Source organism: Catharus ustulatus, chromosome 12 (genome assembly GCF_009819885.2).
Source record: "Catharus ustulatus isolate bCatUst1 chromosome 12, bCatUst1.pri.v2, whole genome shotgun sequence".
Classification (NCBI taxonomy): Eukaryota; Metazoa; Chordata; class Aves; order Passeriformes; family Turdidae; genus Catharus; species Catharus ustulatus.
In genome coordinates, this window is record NC_046232.1 from 17,394,577 (window position 1) to 17,419,502 (window position 24,926).

The 24,926-nt window shown below is 45.5% G+C and overlaps 1 protein-coding gene across 1 annotated transcript; it reads left to right on the forward strand.

Moving 5' to 3' along the window:
* Positions 1-2,502: 2,502 nt before the first annotated feature.
* On the forward strand, positions 2,503-12,721 carry ARRDC4 (arrestin domain containing 4). Its single transcript, XM_033070785.1, has 9 exons — positions 2,503-2,545; positions 3,750-4,127; positions 5,166-5,232; positions 5,506-5,653; positions 7,443-7,545; positions 8,235-8,491; positions 9,141-9,303; positions 9,775-9,929; positions 10,047-12,721. The coding sequence occupies exons 1-9, from the start codon at positions 2,503-2,505 to the stop codon at positions 10,101-10,103; spliced, it is 1,371 nt and encodes a 456-aa protein (XP_032926676.1). The 3' UTR covers positions 10,104-12,721.
* The last annotated feature ends 12,205 nt before the right edge of the window (positions 12,722-24,926 follow it).

Below are 24,926 nucleotides of genomic sequence, written 5' to 3' on the forward strand. Positions count from 1 at the left end.
AAATACTCATCAAGTTTCTCACTTCCTCCCCAGTTACAGCTTGGATTCTTGGAAAACAGAAACCTTCTTGGCTCAAGAAGCTGTTACTGAGCCCATTTCTTATCTTACATCTTCCACCAAAAGGAAAAAAAAAGGGTTTTTACATATTGTGTGTCCATCCTGTTGTGGAAAGTTGGAATTGACTCCATACTTTCCAAAACTCTTGTGGCAGGTTCAAGCCCTATTTTCAACATGTGCACTAAAATTAGTTAAAATATAATTACTGCATGTAGAAACTATCCATCTAAATTCAATGACCTAACCACAGCAGTCATTCCTAAATAAACCAGCAGAGCCAGGGTACTACCAGCTACTGTAGGAAGATGTTTTCCTACTTCCTTTCCCTTCATGATGAGTCTGATTATTGCCAGAGCTGTTCATAGCTTTGTGGATACTCTCCAGTGAGACCTATCTTTGTGTATTCTTTACTCTTACAAGCAAATTTTTGCATTATCTAAGTTGTTCAGACAGCTCTTTCTCACACAGTCCTGAATAAAACAGCAAAATGAGTGGAACGAAAATATAACCAAGCATGTTAATATATCTCTTGCTCTTTCACACCTACTCCCACACTCAGATAACCAGTCACACACAAACACCCACACTGTGAGTGTTCATCTCCTCTTCCTTCCTTCTGGCTTGCCAGAGACTAAAATAATGTGGTGGTTTCCACCATTCATGCTACAACGTCACTGTGTGGGTCAGTTAAAACACCTCAAAAACCAGAAAGACGGGTAGATGAGAAAACCAGTTGCTCCATGATAATTATAACAAGTCCTGATTTTTGATTCTTGCTGGGAAAAAAAAAAGAAAAAATATATAAAAAAGGGCAAATAAACATCTGGAACAAGTATCACCTGACTGTGACAGAATGTGCCTATTAACTGTGTCCTCTACAGGCTAATTGCTCGAGTTACTGAAGCCTCCCAGCTCTCTCTAATTCTGGGTAATGTTTTGTTTCATAAGCAATTTGCCATGTTTATTCATTTCCCTATCTAGCTCATTTGCACTTGCAAAGAATGAAAAGAAGGCAATGTTTGAATGGTCGCACAAACCCATAAGAGAATTAATTACTTTTATGCAGGATCTAATTCATGTAGGAGAAAGGGAGTTGTGGGATTTTGATTTTTTTTTTCCTCTGTATCATATTCTCAAAATGAGTCTGCACACACATATATTGTACCTAATGAAATTCATCAAATAAGCAAATATTCAGTCTGCACATCCAGGCATGGTCTCTTGGCTGACTACAAAACTAACCAGATACTTGTCCATGTGAAAAATTGCATACAAGGAGAAGATTGATGCAAAACTATCCATGTCTGAGTTTAATTGAATGTTAAAAAATACCAAAATAGCACAATTTTATACACCACAATTCCCAACTGCAATCCAACATTTGCAGTCTCTGTAAAGAATTATTTCAGATGCACAAAGGGATGTGGATAGCTAACAATTCTTTAAATATTCAACCAACCATCATCATAACAGAGTCATTTTCTTTACATAATTCTCATCGTGAGCTGGAGAATGCACGGCCAAAGGTTGAAATAAAGTCCATGAGTTCACCCCATCTGTAAGCACATTCCTTCTCCCCAGGTCACTATTGATTAACAAAGGCCTGTGTATGAACCTGTAGCCAACAAAAGGTGTTCCAAAGGCCTATCTGGCTCTTGGCAAGCTCCTCACAGAAGGAACTCTCAACACAAGGCTACATTTCATGGTACACACAGGAGCTCCCGAGAAAACCTGGATTTATCTCATTGGTTATTTATTTAAAAGCCAAGGCTCTGTGTGCCAAAGACAAGTTTAGCTAATTTCAGTAATTAACTGAGTCACTTGGGAAGCTGGTGAAGCACCAGGCTGGTGTTTTGCAGCGCCCCAGAGGGACAGAGGAATGCAGGAAGGTGTCAGAAGCTTCACGCAGGGAGGTGACTCGGAGTGGGAAATGACTCCTCAGTCACCCGTGGAAATGCCAGCACATCCCTCACCACCGCACACACCTCCTGGAGGAAGCCCTGCTGCCATCACACAACACAGCAAGGCCAAGAGCAGCGTTAATTGCAGTAGGCGTCCAGCAGAATCGAAGCATTTTGGTTTGGTTCAGTTTTGGGTTGGCTGGAGGTGGGCACGGAGCTCTGGCAGCCTCAGCGCTGTGGGAATGACGATTCTGGCCATGCCCACCATCGACTCAGACACATCCACCACGAAGATTCTGCTTCTAAACACAACAGCAAAACTTTGCACTTACTCTTTATTCTATCTCCCAAGCGTTACCTGTGGATGATGCTATAAATTACTCACCAAAATCAGGTAGGCCAATCAATAAGGCAATTTATTAGTTTGTTGATAAGGAACAGGCAAGCAGCGCTGGGGACATGGGGACTCTGCGCTCCACCAATGCATCCGTGCCACCTTTGGTCACTTTGGTCACTTTTATGGCAATGTCTTGGTGGGCTTGACATGCCCACTGTGCTGGGGTACAAGTCCGAGCAAGCCCCAACATGTTGGCTAGCACTCAAGCAGCAGTGGCTACAAACCCCCACCAGGTCTGAACCAGGCTCGAACACCGGGTCACACTCCTACCAAGCAGTGACAAACCTGCTCGCATCCAAACAAGCCCACGTTTTCCTTACACATAAAAGCGGATACAATTTATTATTATAGTGACAGAATAATAAAAATATATAAGAACAACAAAGTGATTTAAATAAATCTAATGAAACCATTAGATTTTCCTGTGTCTTACGTCCATGCTTTACTTTGGGTTCAGAATTATGGTTTGTATTGATCTCATGGTGTATTTTCATAATGACACGAGTCACATCTCACAACGTGCTCAGGCATTTCGCTGCCCAGGTACAAAGCGGGGATGTAAGAGCAAGTTCTGGAACCAGAGCGCTTCTTGCTCTGCAAGGCGCAGAAACGCACAAATATCTGTGTGGACACGAGCTTTCCACTCCAGCCAGGACGGCTCATTTAGAGCTAAACCCCTTCCCCTCCTGCTCCTCAGTGGGGAGAGAAAGGGCTTCACACAGGCGAGCAACCTCCAAAGCAGGGGAAAACAGCAGCACCACACCGTTTTTCCATATTTAATATTCCCAGCCAGCCCGGCTGTCAGCGGGAGAGGCTGAGACCAACCCAGCACCGCGCTGCCTCCCTCTCCCCGTGGCAGCAGCCGAGGGACACCAGAGATAAGGTTTCCCTCGGCGCGGCGTCACCGAGGGCACAGTGGGCAGGGACCAGAGGAGGCGACAAACGGAGGAACAGGACCCCCGAGCCAACGCCGCCCGGAGACCGAGGGCCATGCGGGGCTGAGGGACTGAAGGCCGTTCGGGACTGAAGGCCGTGAGGCGCTGAGTTGAGGCCCCGCCCCCGGCCCCGCCCCGCTCCCTGTTTACCCACAGGCTGTGCACGTGGTGGCCGCGCCGTGCCATTGGTCCGCGCGCCGGGGCCCTGCCGCCGCCCCGCCAATCACCGCGCTGTCCACGCGCGCTCGCCCGCCCGTGATTGGCTCCGCCGCGGCGATCACGCAGCGTGACGCACTCCGGGCGTGCGCCCGCCGAGTACCAATGAGGCGGGGGCGCAGGGGCGGCCCGCGGCGAATGGCGGCGCGCGGGGCCGCGGGGCGGCCAATGGGCGGCGCGCGGGGGCGGGACGCGGCGCCGCGGGCGCTGGCGGAGACGGGCGGGTTTAAAGCGCTCGGCGAGGGCGGGCGCGGTTCCCCCGCGGCCGGGGAGCGATGGCGGCGGCCGGGCCGGGCCCCGGGGCCGGCGGCGCGGTGAAGACGCTGGCCCTGGTGCTGGAGGACGAGGCCCGGCGCGGCGGAGGCGGCGGCGGCGGCTACTGCAGCGGGGACACGGTGTCCGGGCAGGTGCTGCTGGAGCTGGCGGGGCCGCTGCCGCTCCGCGGGCTGCGCCTGGAGGCCGCGGGCCGGGCGCGCGTCGCTTGGAGCGAGAGCTCCGGCGCGGTGGCCGGGGCCGGCACGTGGGGGATGGCGGTGCGGGCCCCGGGGCCGGGGCCGCGGCGGGAGGCGGAGGTGCGGTACCTGGACATCCGGCAGAGCCTCCTGCGGGACCCGCCCGAAGGTGAGGCGGGATGCGGGCAGCGCGGGCCCGGCCGCTCCCGCAGCCGCGGCGGGGGTGGGAGCGGCGCTGCGGGAACGGGGAAGGGCTGCGGGGAAGCGCCCACGGCCGGCAGCGAGGGGAGGCGGAGCGGGGAGCGCCGCGGGTGCGAGACCCCGAGGAACGAGCACGGATGCGGGGCACGGGCGGGACAGCGCTGCCGCAGCGCTCAGCCCTGTGCCCGGGGAAGCCGCGCTGCCCCATCCCTGGCCCCGCGATTCCCTGTGGGCTGGCTTGAAAAACGCGGAGCGGGGCTGGAATAAACCCGCAGCCCCATCCCTGCGCTGTGTGGGTTTTCCTGCGGAGCTTCGGCCCATCTCTGGATTCCATCCGTGCCCTACACGCTGGCTGTGCTGTACAAGCAGCTCCTGGAAGCTGCCGTGGAAGACCCTGGAAGCAGTCAGGCTCGTCCAATGGATTCCGGAGGCAGAGGAAGCTCGCTGTTGCAGAGCTCTGTCACACACACACTGCAGCACTGTGGTAGCGATGAAAAATTAAAGCCTGAACAACGTTTGGTTCTGTAAGGGCGAAACGCAGCTCAGGCTGATCTGTAGGGAAAGCACATTTAGGCCTTGTGAACTGTGTAACAGTAGGCCCGATATGGATAAATTGGAAGCTCGTATGTTTATAGTGTTTCTTCATGCTGACATTAAATGGCAGTTTTTCGACACGAAAGTTGGTTGAATTGTTAATTCGGAAAGTAGATTAATTGCTGTTCTGCTGAAAAGAAACTTACTTTATGCTCTGCAGAAGCCATTTTGGATTAGAAATTGGCCAGAGTCCTGAACTGAATCTCAAGGTCTCCCATGTTTCCTTGATTTTTGTTTTTCATTGAAATCACATCACAGCATAAATAAAGCATGGGCCACAGTCCAGAACCCACTGGGATCAATAAGAACTTCTTGCATCTGGGTGTTTTTTATACATAAATAATTTATAACAGTGTCTGCTTTGTTCTATTTCTGGAGTAACTAAAACATACTATCCATTCTTATTCTGCAGGTGAGGAAAACTTAATTCTTCTAGATGGAAGACATGAATTTCCGTTCAGCTTTCAGCTCCCTCAAGAGTAAGTTCAATAATCCAACCTGAAGGGATTGTGCTGGATGCTGCTTGTAGTGGAACATTAACTTAATGTAATTTGACTTGTGTTTTTTTTAGTATCAGCTTTATATATTTGTCTTAATCAAGCACTGCACAGACAGGCCTTGTTTCCTTCAGCTTCCCCAAGCCCCTAAAAGTACAAGCTGTAAATTGGGAAATGTTTATGTAAGCAGAAAGTGCTAATGTTTGAAGCTGCGTTATTAATTGAGGGTAATTGTTTTATGACTGCTTTTTTCAGACCTCTGGTGACCTCCTTTACTGGGAAGTATGGCAGTATCCAGTACTATGTGAAAGCAGTTCTGGAGAGGCCTGCTGTACCTGACCAGAGTGTGCAGACAGAGCTGCAGATCATCAGCCATATCGACGTCAGCTCTCCAGCTCTCTTGGTAAGAGGTCCCCCTTTCCTCCTCCCCTGTAAGGCCAGCTGCAAATAAACCATTTCCAAGCAGCATTCACATCCAGCCATAACCCTTCCCATGTTATTCCAGAGTGTCATTTTCTGACTTCTGAAAGCATATAAGCTCCCTAAGCTTTTCTCTATAAATAGATGATCTTAGGTTGTGTGAATAGCAAACAGAGTGGCTTTTTTAATACCATTGATTACATCCCTGCTGGCAGAGATGCTGCTGCCAAAAAGTTAGGCAGGCTTCAGATGCATAAATAAGGCTTAATAATAGTAATGCACGAGTGCAGAGTAGTTACTCTTACCAGAGCAACTACATTCACAGGGCTGCAGTGTCCTAAACTCTACAATAATAGTAGGTTGAGGAACAGTAATTAGAGAAGAGTATTAATCATGCCCAGCCTGTCATTTAGGCTCTGGCCATTATGTTACGTATCCCTGCATTTTGCATGTCGTTTTCTAACATGAAGTGTGTGCACACAGCTGCTCCAGAGATCCTTTCAGTTATTTCCCTATGACAGATTTGGCCACATTAAAGCATTGAGTTTTTAATAATCACTGGAAATACTGTAGAGTAATAAGAAAGATCAGGCATTAAGTAATGAGTAAATAGGCAAGATGGAAGCTAATGAGCTGGATTCTTTTATCTCAACCCATATTATGAAAATAATATAAAATTATACCTTGCACTTTCATGATAGCAACTGGATCTAAATGGTTATTCATTTAAATATGAATGAGTAATTTCTATTTTATTTTAAATGGTGGGATAATTTTAACATCATGACGTGAACATAGAAAAGAGATGTTTTGAGCAGGCTTTTTTCCCCCTCATTACATGCTTACATTTTAATCCATTCTGGAGGGAACTTAGGGTATTTTGGCAGTGACATCTGTAAGCACAATAGTCTTTATATTCAGCAGTCAGGAGTTTGAAGGCATCATACCCATGTTGTGTAAGGGCAGAGCAGACCACAGGTTATTGCACAGAACAGGCCTGTGGGACACATCAGGAAGGCAGTGCCAGTCTTAGTGGATTCCAAGGCTACCACCAAAAGTGCAAAACAACAAGGTTTTTTCATTGCAATAAAGCAAATACAAAACCAGTTTGCATTGTTGTACTGACTTGGGTGCCACTGCCCAGTAAATCATTTTGAGTAGGTTTAATCCTGGCATGGACCCTTGACATGTGTGCTTGTGAATTTATTCTAAAGAAAACGTTACAGGCAGTGTAAATGTCACCCAGTGCAACATCCTTGAAAAATTAACATGGTTTTTGTCATGCCTCTACATTTTTGGGAAGGTTTTGTGGCTTGCAAGTAATGAAGGTGCATTCCCTTAGCCCAGTGTCTATATATAGTTATCCTTTCTTAAAGATAAAAAGGTTAAAAAAAAAATTACCTGCTTCACTGTTAGTTGTTTGCAGATAAAATTAATTCTGCATTCTTCTGCACTGAGAAACATGGGGATAAACACCACAGTACTCCATGAGGTCTTTGAAAAGTTCATGTTGAAGACAAAGCATGTACAAAGACACGTTTGTCTGTTAGTACAGTCTAAATACAGATTGGGATTTCAAAAGAGAAATGTTCAGATTGCCAAACCTTGGTTCCATTTCACATAGTGGCAAAACTGCAGTTGCACTGAGCAGTTCAGGGATTCAGGTCATGTGGATTTTAGAGCTGGGTTGCAATGACTGATATGCATAATGCTAAACTGCAAGTGATTGACAGTTTTATCCCATAAAATGAAAAATACTCTGTGTTTTATAGACACCTGTTCTAAGAAGTCAGGAGAAGATGGTTGGCTGTTGGTTTTTCACCTCTGGGCCAGTGTCTCTCAGTGCCAAAATTGAGAGGAAGGGATACTGTAATGGTAAGAGTAGTTATCTTAAAAATGTAAATACTTAGCATTTAATAGGTTGAGTTTTGTCTCTTTGAACACTTTGCAGTTCAAAACATGGCTCTGTTCAATAGAAGTAATTTAAGATCCATATGAATTCAATTTTTGAAAAAAATCATCTCACTTTTCCCCTTGGGACTACAAATTGAATGGAAGTCCTGTTAATAATCTTATGAAAAATCCATGTACATTTGAGTGTAAAGAACAACAAAATGTTTTTATCTGGGATAAAATACTTAATTGGGATGTAATTAGGTTTTTACATCCAATTTGTATAGGTTTACACTTTGGTAAGAATGAGCTTTAGCAGCTTCTTCATCTTGATAACATGAGATTCATTGAGAAAACAAAATAAAACATCCTGAAATTCATTTAGTACTATATAAAAGGAAGATTGGGGCGTAATTTGCAAATAAAGCTTTTATAGCTTGTTCATTATGCTTAATGTTTCAAAATGAATCATTGTTTATGTGTAAAACATTGTAGGTGGCTATAATTCTGCCTGGATACCACTTTGAAAAAAATAAACTGGCTTGAGGAAACGTACCAAGTATTGTTCTCATAACGCTGCAGATGATGTACGTGCTGTGTAACATGCTTTGATACTCCCAGAGGAAAGTTGGTAAATACAAATTATTCATTGGACTTTTTCTGTCTCTAAGGGGAAGCCATCCCAATCTATGCAGAAATTGAGAACTGCTCTTCTCGTTTGATTGTTCCAAAAGCTGCCATTTTCCAAACACAAACTTACCTGGCCAGTGGGAAGACAAAAACCTTCCGTCAGATGGTTGCCAATGTCCGAGGAAACCACATTGCCTCTGGGAGTACAGATACCTGGAATGGGAAAACTCTGAAAATCCCACCTGTATCCCCATCTATACTTGACTGCTGCATTATTAGAGTAGAATATTCATTAGCTGTAAGTATTGGGTTTTCAAATGTACAAACTTCAGATACTGCATTCAGCTGGGGACAGAAGAGTTCACTGAGTAGCTGTTAGGTTTTTAACTTGAGAGCTACAATAAATACAAATCCAGGGAAAGGTGGCCCAGCCCATGGCAGGGGGTTAGAACTAGATGATCTTTAAGGTCCCTTCTAACCCAAACCATTCTATGACTTTGAAAAATAAATATCATAAACCACATACATGAGAGACTGAAGGTCATGAGATTCTGAGAAGATAGGAATAATGTGGAAAAGGGAAAAATGTTTCTGAGGAAGAAGCAGCTTAGTTTCAGACATGCTGGGATTATTTTGGGAAGCATTTTAAGCAGAATGGGGTCTTCAAGTGATTCTTTCCAGAAATGGGAAGATAAGACTGAAAGTCAAGTGTGTAATTACGTTTGTCAAGATGCTTTTTATTTTTTAATGCCATTTAGAGACAAGTTACAGAAAGAAGGAAGCTGCTGAAAAATAAGGAAAGCTGCCAGGATATTAGCTAAGCATATCTGGAATGACAAAGCTCTTAATTTTTAAATTTGCAGTGTAGGGAGTAGGGCAGCTTTTAAGAGCAGCATTCAATGGGGTCTCATGATGTTTTTTTCTTCTGTTTGGGGGTTGTCACATAGGTGTATATCCATATTCCTGGTGCTAAGAAATTGATGATTGAAATGCCTCTGGTGATTGGCACTATTCCATGTATTGGATTTTCAAGCAGAAACTCCAGCATTACCAGCCAGTTTAGTATGGATATGAGTTGGCTGGCATTGACCATGCCTGAACACCCTGAAGGTAATAAATACATATTGAACTCTCTCTAATCCAGCACAGCACTGTCTGCAGCAGATGGGTGCAGTGCCAGTTTAAGGGCACTGCCAGGGATGTAGGCCATGGAAGTATGACTCCAAAAGTCTTAAATTTGAGCAAACAATTGGTGAGGTTATCCCAACTCCAGCCTTCCTGAAGTCTCTGTACCCCATCTGACTGAAACAATAACTTCTGATGGTGGGCATGTTCTACTCATTACTGACTATAGCTTGATACAGCACAGGTTTGCTGCTGGAGTTGTCCTAAAAGCACAGCACTCTGTATTCCTGCTGAATCACCTGAGTTTACTGAAAACAGAATTTTAGTTACAGTGTTGATGAGTTCAGTGCACTTCCAATAGAGTTTTTGTGGTCCTGGATATACTGTAATGCAGATGTTCTTGCTGTGAGTGAGTGAGTAGTTTGAAGTATGACAGAAGCATCTCTTGTGTTTCAGCACCACCAAATTATGCTGATGTAGTGTCTGAGGAAGAGTTTTCCAGACATGTTCCTGCTTATCCACCACCCATTGACTGTGAGGAACAGTTGTGTTGTCCTGTCTTTGCTTACATACAAGAGTTCCGGTTTCAGCCTCCGCCTCTTTATTCAGAGGTAAGAAAATAAATAGCAGGTGGTGTTTTTATTGTCAGAAAGCAAAAAAGAAAACCCAAACACATACCTCAGTGCAGGAATTGCAGGCAGTAATTGTTGTGTTTCTTCTCTCCTTAGATTGATCCACATCCAGCTGATGTAGAAGAAGTTCAGCCTGTTTCATTCATGATCTGAAGAGGATTTGTAACAAGCATCATTGTGATGAATGTCTTAATCTTTCTGCTGCTTAAGCTGGTAGTGCAGCTAAAAAGGAAACAGTTTTCTTTTTCCAAACTTCAGTCTGTGTACGAGAAAGGCAAAGGAGAATGGAGGAGGTATGAGCACGTTTGGTGATAAAAGAGAACCTGCTGGATTAGTCTGCACAGAGGATAACAGGGGAGCAGCTAAGCTTGGGATACTTGAGACGTACCTGAAAATACTGAAATGAAAATGCATTAAGGAATTACTGAATGTTTTCCAAAAAGTGGATACACTACGCAAAGTACAAGGAGGAGATGTGTGGATCTTCTGAAAAGAAAAGAATTTATATTTTGTTTGCAACACTCCAGAAGAATGTACATAGTGATGTGGAGAACTCCTGTAGTAGAACAGAATGTGGGGTAAGAAAACATTTCCAAAAGATTCCAGTGTTCAAGGGGCTTCAGCTTTGCACTGTCTGCATCCAAAAAGGAACACTACTGCAACTCAGAGCCAAGTCTTCTCTTCTTCTTTGATGGGAACCTGTCCTTCTCACAACTGCCACATGGTACTACTTCCTCATCCATCATGATCCTGAGGACACCGTGGATGACAGAATGGCTCTTACACAATATTACAAAGGCAACCATTTCCTGAATGCAAGACACAAGTGTGGAACAGAACAGTGAACTTTGAGACGAGCTTATGCACTATGCTTTCTTTCAAGGGATTTCTTAAGGGAATTATTCTAACCTTCTACTGTGAGTTCTTCTTCTGCATCTTAAGCCTATGGATAGCATGATAAGGGGAAGCATGGCAAGGGAGAAACCTTTTGCCTGCAGCAGGTATACTTAGCTAAATGGACAATATTTATTTATTCAAAAGCCTTTATAAGCCTACCTCTGTTTTGGATATTTACTTACGGTCAGATTTGAGACCAAAAAAAAGTCTTGTTAAAGCTCCAGTATACTTCAAGGTTCTTAAAGGGACCCTAAATGGTTTCTGTGGTTAGTGAATGAGATACAAGGTGTAGGGAGAGGTGTAAATATACCCAGAATAGACATAGCTTATAACTGAAGTGAAAGCAGACATCAGGGGAACAGAGTCCTCTGGTAATGGCACAAAGCTTTTCATTACTCCTGCATTTTTGTCTAAAGATCTATTGTCAGGGGCTGCACTGGTAATTTGCTATCCATACTATATTTGTTGGTGTGTTTCCTTGTTTGTTTTTGCTGTTTAATTTTGTTTTGGTGCAATATTTTAATGTTTTCTTCCTCAGGTCATTTAGAACAGTGAGAGTTTGTTGCTGCTAAGAGTGAAGGCACAGCATTTACTTGCCCTTCTGCTGCCTTCCTTAAAAAGTAGAATGTTTGCTTCCTGCCAGCCATCAATTGGGATCAGTAAACAGTCACCAACAGATCACTTACAGGAGCAGAAAACAGCATTGTCAACATGCATGTTTACAGTCCTGTCTTTGAATACAGGGGATTTTGGACTACTAGAAACACTCCTTATGTCTTACACAAGGGTTTGGGTTAAAACCCGGTGCTTCATGTGGTAAAACAGTGTACTTTCTGATAATTACAAAACCAGTAATTGAGTTTCCTTCATTTCATCAACAACTGCAGTTCAAACAAAGTCTAAATGGTTTTTTATGAAATCTGTCTTCACTTAAGAAGAAGGGATTTTTCTACAAGCATACACAGATATATATTTTTAGTCTTTTAGTATAACTTCCTTACATTGTCTGATTTCTAGCACTTCACCTCAAATCACTTTTGCATCAGTATGAAAGACACACTGGTGGAGATTCACCTTTCCAAACTGCAGTTACTCTTTCATTTCCAACATTTAGTATTTTCTTCTATAGCAAATGCAGCTTTAACCAAAATTTGAGTCCATGATTTAGAAAGGACATTCTCAAAATGATTATTTAAGTCTCAAGGTGTGGCTCTCATGCCTTTTTATTTAAGTGAGGGCCTGCCCATACAATCAGTGCAGGATTTTCATTCACATCATCTGGAAAGAGAACAACCATCTTTTCCTTAAACAAGATACCATTATAGTTACTTGAAAACTAATTTGGTCATGTATTAACTTGCATGGTAATAATTCAAAATATTAGCTTCAAGAACATTAGGTGCTTTTTTTTGGACTGTAATCCTGACAGGTGATGTGTGCTACCTGGGTATAATTATGGTCAAGCAAACAGCAGTATGAAGGGTAAAGATGTGCTTTTTTTTTTTTTTTTAATTTACCTAAAATCTTTGAGTTGTTTTTTGTTCTTTGCAGATAAACTGTGGCCTTAGATTGTTTGCTGCAAAAAAAAAGTCAACTATCATGTGTTTCTTAGGAAGCACACATGGCCCTTCAAGGGGTGAAAGCAAGATTAAGTTCTGCTCTCTGGCACTTGGCTTAGTGCAGAAATTGATCCTTAAAAATAATTACTGTTTGCACAATAATAAGTTCAATATGCAGGGGCTTTGTTTTGATAACTGTGAAACAGTTTAAAAGAGACAAAATAAAAAAAGCTGTTTAACATACAGGAACATGATTGTATTTTGTACTAATGAATGAGCCCCATGGGTTCTTTGTTAATAAAAGTGTCAAATCTACATTGTGCTGTTCATCTCTGGTTTGGTGCTATGTCAAGAAATGCCTGTATTCTACCCTACAGATCTCTAATTCTTCTCTGATCTGGGAATTATGCCTTCATCTGTCACCATTTTAGCTCGCTGAACTATTCATAACCAAGAACTGGAACAAATGGATCAAACAGGGCCTGCTCCCACCCACAGTTATTGTGTAACAGGGGCTCTTACCTGTAAGGATTGAAGGATGTCTGCTCTAATTGGATTTCTCATCTCATATTTTAATCTTGAAGGATATTTTATTGTTTCCTTTAGACAAGATTAGAGCAACAAACTAAAGATAAATCAGAACAAGCTTAGAAGCAGAGTTCAGAATGACTAAAGCAGAGAGCCTGCTGCTATAGGGAAGGAGGTGACAAACTGTACCTGCCCCTCTGCTCCCCTGAGCCAGGAGTGAGATTCTCAATCTCCATCAGGGTCTTGCCTCCCAGGGTTTGGAGCAACAACAGGCAACAGTTGATTTCTTCCTCTTTCCACTTTTGAGGGAAGATGGCAAATTTCTCTGTGGAAAGTGGAGGTGAAGATGCTGCTCAGGATCGTGGAATCACAGAATAGTTTGGGATGGGAGGGACCTTAAAGCCCTTCCCATCCCACCTCCTGCCATGGACAGGGACACTTTGCAGTATCCCAGGTTGCTCCAAGCCCCAATATCCAACCTGGCCTTGGACACTTCAGGGGTGGGGCAGCCACAGCTTCTCTGGGCATCCTGTGCCAGGGAGGAATTTCTTCCTTGCACCTTGATGGCTGATCCAAGCACCAGAACTAGCAGAGAAGTCATTCATGAAAAGGAAAATTCAAAACCTCAGATTCTGGTCTTAGATTTTTTTAAAAGCTCTCTCACTAAATGATCCTTAAATATCTTACCACTAGGTTCACAGTAGCAACTCCACTTCATCCACTGTTTGCTTTTATAGGTATGTCTGTATGTAAGAAAGTGATCCTTATTGCTGAACCAATTAGACTAATCAATGCACAAATTACACAACCTGTAATTGTCTGTTAAAATATGTTCAGTGTTTAAACAGGTAGTAAAAAGCCAGGCAGGGATAGAGCAGATCCTGCAGGCTCATGTTTGCAGCTCTGACCCTTCTGATGTTTGCATGGAAACGCACAGTTTACGTACAGAGCAAGAGAGATCATTTAATCAACTCCTGGGGCATGTTCCAAATTATCAAAATAGCATGTTCCATGACTTCACCACCCAATTTGGACAGCAAAAGGGAACATCTAACTCATTTAGTAAAATCTCTGGTATATATATAGCAATAAAAACATGTTCGGAGAGCACAATTTGCAAACAATGTTGATTTGGAGATAATCAGTTGTTCTACAACTCCTTACAAAACCCAGGCATTTGTGCTCTATTTTCTAGTCAAATTCTGCTGATTTTCAGTGCTCTCCTCAGAGCAGTGACTTAGCACAGGGACACAGAACCTGGCCATCAGACTGCTGCCTTTTCTAAAGCTGGTTATGTAATATGGTAACATCAATATGGACAGTACAGGCTGCTGCACAAAGTAAATTCTCCAAAAAACTAATTAGGTCTAGGATGAACCCAGTTCACTTTTACTATTAACATTTTATATATGGCATAGACAAGGTGACAGTCTTGTTCCAAATTATGTTGTCATTATTTCTAAGCAATTAATAGGAAATGACAGTGCAGAAAAGCTCTGCTAGAGTATCACTGCATTATTGACATTTTAGGACAAGTGACTAATAATAATTTCAAGTTTTTTTGACCTAAGAGTGGTTTTATGTGGAGTAGAAAATGGCAGCTCAGGTGGGACTTCACTGGAGTGAGGTTGTGGGCCCTCTTAGCTACACAGGGCAGATTCAGTTGTCCTACTGATAAATCTCCAAACATCCCTTCAAAAGAAAAGAGATCCTTTTTAGTTTTGGCTTGCATTCAGCCAGCTGGCTGCCTGTAGGGTGAGGAGAAAAATAAAAGACAAGGTGAAAGTTGGAGCAAGCAGCCAATTTTTGTCAGTGAAAAACTGATTATTTCACAGCACCTTGCAGCAGCATCAGCCTCCCCATAAATGAGGTGCTGGGCACTGATAGAGGTGAGAACAGAGGCACAGGCGAAAGGGTAGGGTTTTGCAAGGTTTTAAACAGGATTGTTGCTCACCCAGAAAGATCCCAGGTCTCTGTGTAGGCCAACCCTATTTGATGTCATGTCTAGATTCAGGTTGTGTTGGTCACAACCTATCAGACCCCAGCTTGAGGAGAAAGTGATTATTATTGCTGAACTAATTAGACTAATCAATGCACTAAAGAGAGCACAGGTGACAAAACTTAAAATTTCATGTATAAATCTAAGGCCCAAAGTGCTTTTTTCCTATGTCTTAATGTGATGTGACTGATTCAGCAGCCTTTAAAAATTAGAAAGATACTAAGAAAGGAAATATTCTGCTGTCCTGAGTGTAAAATGAGAGCAGAAAGGGAAAAGCCTTGACTGACCTGACAGATTCTCTTTGTGCAGTGTCCTGGAGGAGAAGTGTGAGAGGGTTTGGTGTCCACAGGCTGGTCAGGTTTGGCACACTGTGCCCCAAAGTGGCATTTTGGTGTGAGCACATCTGTCCCTCACTCAGATCCTGGAGCAGGTTGGCCTCACCCAGTGCCTGCCATGCACCACTCACACCTGGAGCAAGGCAGCAAGATCAGGAAGGCTGAGAGGAATCCCAAGGAGCCCTCCCAAGCTGCAACCACCCTTCTCCCACAGCTGGAGCAGCTGTGCTGTCACCTGCAGGGATGTGAGGGACACAACGAGCTCCCCCGACCCTGCCCAGGAGTCTCACACTTCGGGCAAAGCCCTGCAGGTGTCTGTTTGTGTGAAATAAGAGAGGTCTTCAGGAAGGGCAGCTTTGCAGACTTCCCCTCGTGTGATCCCACCTGCCATCGCTGCGAGAGGACTTCACACTCATCCAAACAAATTAACAATTCATTCCCAACCCTGACATGAAGATTAACCCTGCCAATTAATTCCTTAATCTCTTGCTGCTGACAAGGCTCACAGTTGCCATGTGGATGCTTGTCCACTGGGGCCTGGAGCAGGGCCATTCTGTTTAATTAATGCTGCATCCAGGAGACCGTGGAGCTGATGCTCAGACATATTCCAGCAACACAAAGCAGAGCTGCACCTCACTCACCACCCAGCCAGCCTGTGATGGGGACTCCACAAGGGCAGGCACCACCTCTGGCAGCTTTTCTGCATCAAGGGGGTGCTTTACCAATCCACAGGCATTTAGCCATGGTTTACTTGTGGAAAAATGCTTCTTGGTCATCTTTTTGCAGGTTTCTGGTAGCAGCAGGGAAAAAAACAACCCACAGAACTAATTCAGTCTCCTTCCTCCTGCCTCAGACAAGATGTTGGGTTTGGGGCTGCAGGGAGGAGGGGCAGCCAGGCTGAGCTGCTTCAGAGGGACAGGTTAGATGAGAACTGAACAGACACGAGTTTGGAAACGTGAGGAGAACAGTAAAAAGGAAGAGTGATGCTCAGTCACCTCACAGAGTCTTTGTAAACCCGCTGTGACAAATTGGGTCTATTTTCCTCTGTTTCTATAGGTTTTGCCATATATAATTAAACAGACACTGCCCATTAAGGTGCTTTACAAAGTGAACTAAGACTCAATAAAATCTATGAATAATATTAAATTAAAGACTAAAACCTCTGGACACATAAACCAGGAAATTGCAGGTGTATAAACTAAGCAAGCAACAAAACCCCCACAATTTAGTGCCTGTTACAACTAGTCCAGTGGGTGGAACGAGTGAAGGGATCCCAGAACTGCAGGGAACACATGGATTGTATAAACACACACGTAAATGGTGTTTACAGAGAAGTACAAGGAAAGAGGCAGGATGAAACACTGGACAGGACACTCTGCTCCACACTGAAGTTGGGTAATGTCTGCCTGGGGGTTTCGTTGTTATTGTTGTTGTTTTTCATGGATTTGGGCTCAGTGCTCGATTATACACTGAGCTCCCTTCACCCAGGAAGGGTCAAGGTCACCCCTTTGCAATGGCCAACCAGACAGAGGCAAGAAAAGCCTGGATTTTCCTGCAGATTTCTGCCCACCACAGGGCAAAAAAAAACATCTGTTGGGGAATTACGAAAGGGAAAACAACATTCGATGCAAAAATTGCATCTACCTGCTTGGAACAAGCTGTGCAGGTATCTGTCACTGGTCACACTGCAGAGGTGTTGCCTTCTTCACTTCATCCTGTTTTTGAGGTGTGCAGTAAAGCCAGGAGCAGTTTGAGGAGTGGCAGAGATCAGCATTTCTGCAAGGGAGGCATCTTCCCAAACTCCATGTGTGCCATGTCACTGGAGAGCCAACAACTCATCCTGTCCTCAGGCTTTGTTTCCATGGGACTCGACAGAAGGACAAAAACCTCATGGGCTGTTGCTCATGCCATGGCATTTTGTGCAGGAATCTTGAGCTGTCCTTGTTGATTCTTTGTGGCATTTCCTTCACCAAGTCACTTGGTACCAATCCCCACCAGGATTTGGGGCATGCGCAGCTCGGGGTTAATCTGCTGCTCACTGCAGGATGATTTGGCAATTCCTGGTTTTCTGAAGTTGTCGCACTGTCTTCTAGGAGCTCCTGCTATAAATAGCTCTGGGGTGGGTGCCAGGGATGTATTTTTTCCAGGCAGAAGCCCAAACCTAGCAGTGAAACACTTGACTGTCCAACACTGCACACCAGGACAGGGATGGAGCACAGGGAGGGGATCTGCTGGTTGTGCATTGTGTGAGTGAGTAGGGAAGCCCAAGCAGAGCTAAGAGCATCATCCTTCCCTCTTACACCCAATTTATGCTTAAAAGCATTTATCAGTTGCAACTTTCTGCAATCCACAGCAGATACTCTGAGCAGAGCTCAGTCCTGCTCAAGCCATGCAGATATTTTGACCCATGAGCTGTTCTGTCACCCCCTGATGTACTTGGCACATCCTCCCTCAGCCCCACTCCAACCCCTGCCTCATGCCAGTCCAAAGCTGAGAATTTCCATGAGAACTCAGCCTCCCCTTTCTGCTCACACAGGCTTCACTCAGCAATCACAGCAATATTTGCATCTCCTGTCGTTAAGCAGCCTGTTTGAGCCCATCCAAACTGTCCATATGGGGATCTGGCACACACTTGGGACCCAGGCACGTTGGGAAAATGACTTCGAGGCTGTTTGGAGAGGTTCCCATGCCTACAACAGTTCACAGTTCGAGGGGAGCCCCATCTCTGCCTGCAGCACTCCCTGTTAAACACATGCTGCTGGAAAATTTTCATGTGGGGAGGGAAAAGCAAGACAGAGAATGGCCTGACATGGAGAACAACAACATCAGCCTTGGCATGTTTTAATTCAGTTCAAGATGGAAATCCAGGATGGACCAGGCTTGGTTGTTTGCCATCCCCTCTTTGTCTCCCCCACCCACACTCTCCATCCATTTACAGTGGTGCCACTTTTCCCAGGCATCAGCCATCACCCACAGGCCTGAGCAGGCAGCGATTCCTCCCACTCCTTCAACTGCACCCTAACTACTCCCTTCTTCCCAGACAAGGGCACGCCAATCACTGTTATCTTGGCTGCATCACAGCTCCAATCCCTGAGCAAAGACGGGCTATTCCATTGCCAGACCTCAGCTCTTCAACCCTTCCCCCTCACACCTAAACCACAGGGATCCTAAAATCCCTGCCCAGGGCAGGGGGTGCCAGAGGAAGGCAGGGAGCAGGGTTTGCTGTGCTCTTGCTGTCACAGCTCTGCTTGCCAGCTCAGCTCCTGTGAGCCAACAGAATGGAACCATCCAGGCTGTGCCCCAGCCTCTGCTGTGCCAGTGGGAAGCAATCCTGCCACGGCTGGCTCGTGTTCCTGGCTGTGGGAGGCATTCTAGGATGCCAGGAGAGGCCCCTTCTTGGGTGACCCCCCATTCTAGGAGCAGCAGGGCAGTCCTGCCCAGGGGCTGGCACCAGGACAGGGCTCACACACCACGGGACTGCTCCCGTGCCAGCGCTGTTTGAATAATGCCATTTCAGAGATGTTTGCATTATGCTCTCTTGCACCTCAGTGTTTTCTTTTAATTGATCTCACAGCCTGAGATTTTCCTGAAGTATTCAGTGGTTTCATGGCCTTGCTTGCAGGAGCATTTTGTTCTCAGCAGACTGCAGTGCACAGTGATGCGTCACTCGTTCTCTGGATGATCCCGGCCTTTCCGGGCTCTGGAAATCCAGATGCTGCCTTTCCTGCCCTCATCCCTTGGCATCCTTTTCCTGCTCTCATCTCTTGGCAATTAAATGAAACCAATTTGCAAGAAAATCTACTGCAGACAATGTTGTCTTCAGCTGAGTGGAAACTCCCAGATGCTTTTGCTGTTGCTGGCTGAGGAACATTTGTGGTTTCTGGCATGTCCTCGACAGGTACGAAACTTGTACAACTGCTGAGTCATGAGCTGCACAGGGAGTGACACAACACACCCCACAGTCAACTTCCAGAGGTGGCCTTTGGCTGAAAATTCACTGGGAGGAGGGAGAGGTGAGCACCAAAAACATCTGTGGGGATGGTGTGGGCGCCAGGCCAGCAGCAGCCGGGAAGAGGTGGCCCTAACCAGAAAGGGGTGTGTGGCTTCCACAGCCTCGTGGAGGATTAGGCAGAGCTCCTGGGCAGGACAGCTCACTTGGAATGCTGCTCCTTCCCCGAGTGATGGCTGTGAAGGGGGTAAATGGTGTCACACCTGCCTGAGAGCCAACAGCAGAGACAACTCTCACTCCTACCTACCCAAATTTACACACGTGGCATCTCGGTCTCTCACCCCATGCACCCCAGGTCACTTCTGGCAGATTATCAAGGAATGTAATTACAAAACACTGTGAAGAAAAAAGCATGACAAATATCTAGTCTCCATCAAGGACACACTTGGAAGGAATTTGTTTTTCTGCATCAATTCTCTGACAGCCAAAGGACTCGCTCTATGGAAAGCATCCAAAAATCCACAGCTGGAAGTCTGAGCTCCTTCTCTCTGTCTTTCAAAACAGAAGGGAAGGAAGGGCTCTGGAGAGAGCCTGCCACTGCTGGGCAGCACAGAAACACCCTGGGTGTACCTCCCTCTCTCATCTGAGATGGGATGAGCCAGGCTGCAAAGGATGGAGGCGCAACACAAAACCATCAGTGCCCCACGGACCTCGTGGCCACGGTGATCTGCTGGTGAGGGACCACAAGTACCTGGTGCAGTTTGCTTCAGGATAAACAGGCAGCCCAGTAAATGTACCCAGGGTTAGTCATGCCAACAGCAGCCACGGCCCATTGTAACATTACCAGAATTCATTAGGTGCTTCCCTGCCATCCAGATGAGTAATAATAATAACAGCGATTAATACTTCAGACATGAACAAGTTAATCCTGCTCTTTTAAAAGCAAAAATATTGCTGCCCTTATTTTAAGGGTGGGAACCTGAGATAAGCAAGGAGGGTGACCTAATCATTGTTGTTCTGTGGAGTACCCGATCACTTACGGTGTTTTGGCGCCTGGTTCATTAAGGTAATTATTTTTGTGATCCACCCATAAGTAGAACAAGTGGCAAAGGTTTGGAAATGGAGAACAGACCATGCTGCTTTGCAGGATACTGCATACTCTGCTCATTACCTCTGACTGGAGGCAACAGATGCAGGAGTTTTGGGGAAGAAAAGCAGAATATGATGGAGGAATTCCCTCTGCTCAGACCTTGGCTCCAGACCTGGTGAGCACCACAAGATTCGTGCACATTTGCACTCTGCCCCAAAGCTCTTGATGTCAGGGACAGGCACAAAAAGGGGACAGAGATTTTAACATCTGTCTGGAATTCAGCCTTCTGGGTCCAGGACCAGACCTGGTTTCAACTAGGCTGGATTCAGCATGGTGTAGAAAGGGTCACCCACCTCTGTTCCCACAACCAGCATGTGAAAACATTTCCCATTTGACCAGGCAGACTCAAAGCTGTAGTTACCAATCACTCTCTACTTCTAATAAGCTTGTCCTGGAAAACTCTCCAAATACTACTGACCAATCAGTCTTTACTACATCCTGCTTTTTGTGCTGAATTCAAGGAGCATGTAAACCTGCTACCACTTTTACCTACCTCATACTGTTTGTTCCAGATAGCAGAAACTTCTGCTTCTGGCTTCAAACAATCAATCCCTTTATAAGAATAAAAAATTTAAGCCTTTATACCAAAATCTCCAAATAAGCACTACAGTAATCCCCATAATACATATCCATCAGTCCCACAGTCAGCCTACAATCTGTACACATCAGAGCAGTTTTCCTGGGGGATTCAGGAGTCAGTGGACTCCTAAATCCCTGCCTTGCTCTCTAACAGCAGAGGTGACAGGGACAGGCCAGGAGTTCTGTGTAGTCAAGGAACCATTCCACCCTGTGCCTGCATCAGGCACATTTCAGGAATACTGGAAGCTAAAAAGCTGGAGAAAACCTCAGTGAAGGAGGCACTCAGGAAGCTTGTGACTTAAACCAGCTTACTCCTGACGGCTGGAGTGGCAGAGTCACAGCACACAGGGTCCCACCAGAGCAACAGGATGCAGTTCATAGGGATATTGCTCACATTGATAGTTTCATCCTCATGCTAAACTCAGTCCTCCTCCTCAGTCCTCCTATTTTCAGCTGGGATAGAGTTAACTTTCTTGTTATTAGCTGGTGCAGTGCTGTGTTTTGGATTTAGCATGAGAATAATGTCGATAACAGCCTGATGTTTTCGTTGTTACTCACAAGTGCTGACTCCAAATCAAGGACTTACAGTTTCCCATGCTCTGCCAGTGAGCAGATGCACAAGAAACTGGGGGAAGCACAGCCAAGAGAACTGACCAAAGGGATATTCTGCACTAGAGAATCTCAGGTTCACCATATAAACTGGGGGGAGTCGGCTGGGAGTTATTTGGGGACAGGCTGGGCATGGGATTGGATTGGATTTTACTCCCCTCTCTCTCTCTCCTTGTCCTTACAATTCCTATTATTACAATTAGCATGAATATAATACATTTCATTTCAATTAATACACGGTTCTTATCTCAACCCACAAGTTTCACTTTTCTTTGTGATGCTCCTCCTCACAGGGGAGAGAATGAGCGAGTGGGTGTGCTGCACTTGGCTGCCAGCTGGGGCTCGACCATGACAAAGGTGACAAAAAGCAGAAACCTTGATGGTGGTGCACGACAGAGAGACACAGTCACCAGTTCCTGGGAAAATCCACCCTGTCCCAGTGCACACTCTTTCCCACTGACACCTCTGCCTGGGGGCAGGCACAGTTGCTGCTCAGTTTATCTAAACTGGTGGCACAGGCAGCAGAACGACTGACTTTGGCACATGCTGCTCCGAGATTTGTGCAATCGTATCCAGCAGTTTCCAAAGCTTTGGGATTTTGCAAAAGAGTTTGCAAAGCAGCAGGAGGCCTTTGAGAATTGCAGCCCTTGAAAAATCAGCTCAACCACGTCCCTGTTACTTGCAAAAAAACAAAATGTCACCTCGATCACATGCTGAACTGTGGAAAAAACAGGCTGTTTTTTTCTTCACCTTCCTGCCCTGCTAACCACAATCTGAGAGATGTGAGGAGGATCATGTGCTCTCCTGCAGGTTGGGGCCGGTGGAGAGAGCCCGGGAGGATGGTGGAATTTCAGATTGGGTTTGGACATGCAGCCTTGCAATGCCAAGTCAAGAAATCTCATTGGGTTTGAGCAATGAACACGTCTGACAGGGTGCCAGGAGAAAGGGAAACCCCAAAAGGATAGGGAACATATTCAAACTCCATCAGAGTCGTGGAGTCCTTTTCCAGAATCCAACAATCACTGATCCCAAAGCTCTTCCCTCTCCTCATTACTCCTCAGTGATTTGCTCATTGTGCTTTTCCTGACCCAGCTGCTCTGGAGCAAAGGTGGGAGACCATAAACACATCTGGCTGCCACATCTTCCCAGGGAGCCCACAAGCCTGGCACATCCCCAAAGCATTACCAGCCTCACCCAATTCCAGAAAGGATTTTCCAATGGAATGGCAGATGCAGCTTCTGTCTAACACACTCCCTTAATTCAGGAAAAGACTGCTGTACCTCCCTCCTTTCTGTTTTCTCTCTTTCCAGCCCAGAATCCATCAGTAAGGGTTGGGGCAGCAAGGAGCGGTGTGGCACCTCATAAAGGAGAGTGGAATGAGTTTCCATCCCAAGCCCATGCCAGTCCCCACCCTGACACTCATGACCTTGTTCAGCTGTGACAGATGCCTGGCTGAACTGCAGCTCCCACCAGACACACTAAACCAACTTGTAGGGGGATTTCTATTTCCAGTTTCACTCTGAAACAGCCCATTATTTGCAGAACTGGAGTGTCAAAGGGGTCAGATAAACCTATCCAGCATCCAGACAACAAACTATTCATTTGATATATAAAGTTATCACTGCGTTGCCTCACACCCCCTGTTCTCAGGCTGCAGAGGTCCCTTTTCTCCCCAGCAGCTCTGTGCTCAGCCCCTGCCCTGGTTTTGGCACAGGGGGAGGCTGATAATCCTCTCTGCTCCACACACACATGACCTGCTTGGCTCTGCCTTGGACACCAGCTGCACCGAGCTGTGGTTTTGCCACCTACGTGATATAAAAGAGCAACCTTGTACAGCAGAGGACTCTGATGGATCAGATTGAAATAGCAAACTAATGCTGGCCTATCCAGGACACTAAGAATCAGAAATCAGATTAGGGAGAAGTCACTTACTGCACTGTCCTCCAAGCAGGAATTATTCAGGGGATATAATGGAAGGGGAAAGACTATTAGAAATGAAATTAAATGATCAAACAATGCTCAAACACAGGGTGAAGTCTCCACCCACTGAGGCACATGGAGCAAAGGTACATTGCTGGGTGAGGACTGAGAGCAGCAGCCTTTAATTACCCCCAAACATGGCCCTCCACTGCTCTCTTCAGCTACTGGAGCTGACCAGGCATAAGGGTTCAGAAAACATTAATTTTAACTAGTTGGGAACATAATGGTAAGGACTTTGCAATTCTGCACATCAAGACCACATTCCCACATGTTCAACCCATGGCTAGCTTGACTCTGCTCCCAGTCCTGCTGGCCAGGAGATTCCTCTCTCCATCTCAGAGGGTGAGGATCATCTGATGCTCTCTGTTGGAACAGGAGCTGCCTCCCTGCAGAAGAGCTGTGCCTTGCCCTTGTGTCAATGATCAGAGAACCCAGATATTCACTGGCTGTGAGTTCTTCTGGCCAGCACTGGGCACCCAGCGGTGTCACAAGAGCTGACTCAGCAACCAGCCAGCCTGGGGCAAACAGCCTCAGGTTGGAAAGTATCAGAAAAAACAGATCATGTCTCAAAGACAGCAGTTCTCACTGCATATAAACAGCTGAACTCCAAAATAATCCAAAAATCGAATGAACCCTCAAAGCTCTCCTCCCTTTACCAGCTTTATCAGCTACGCTTTGTCTTAGTGCCCAGGACACCACAAAGCTGATGACTGGAGGGAATAAAACAGAGCTCTTGATCAAAATCCAATCCTATTATTTTCCAGCTTGTGGAACAGTGACAAAAGAACATTTAAGTGTCTGTCATTTGCCAGTGACCTTTGAGCAGGAATGTCCTGAGAGCCCCAGTTTGTGTTTCCATCGCGATGAGCTGTGTGCTGCCAGCACAGGGAGGGCTGAACCCATGGGGGCTTCACTTCTGCAGCCACCCCAACCCTCAGGTGGATTAAAAACCCTTCAACTGCCCTGTTAATGCTTCCAGAGTCACACAGGCTAGCTGAGAAGACACAAATATTTCACAGGCTGAAACTCCGCAGCTCTGTGCAAAGCAAAGAGGTCCAGGAGGTTCCTTTTGGTCTCACAGAGTTTAGAGCATGACCCCATGGGATTAATCCCCCCAAGAGCCAAAAACACCTTTGGAAACCGAGAAACCCTTCCCAAGTCATTAACACTGAATATTATTATTATTATTATTATTATTATTATTATTATTATTATTATTATTATTATTATTATTATTATTATTAAATGCAGTCAGCTGAAAACAAGGACCTGACAGAGCCGTGTAAGGGACTGCACTCAGATTGGACAGGGTTTGATAAAAAGCCTTTTCTGACTAGCTGAAAATGCTGAGACTTTTTTAAAATATGTGAAATGTTGAAATAATACTGCTT

What these genes read in the sequence shown, in the direction of transcription:
- ARRDC4 (XM_033070785.1), top strand. Translation starts at nt 2,503, where the DNA reads ATGCCCACTGTGCTGGGGTACAAGTCCGAGCAAGCCCCAACAT. An exon ending in AGCTTTCAGCTCCCTCAAGA is followed by an intron (nt 5,233 to 5,505) that starts GTAAGTTCAATA and finishes TGCTTTTTTCAG; the next exon opens with ACCTCTGGTGACCTCCTTTA. An exon ending in GAGTAGAATATTCATTAGCT is followed by an intron (nt 8,492 to 9,140) that starts GTAAGTATTGGG and finishes GTTGTCACATAG; the next exon opens with GTGTATATCCATATTCCTGG.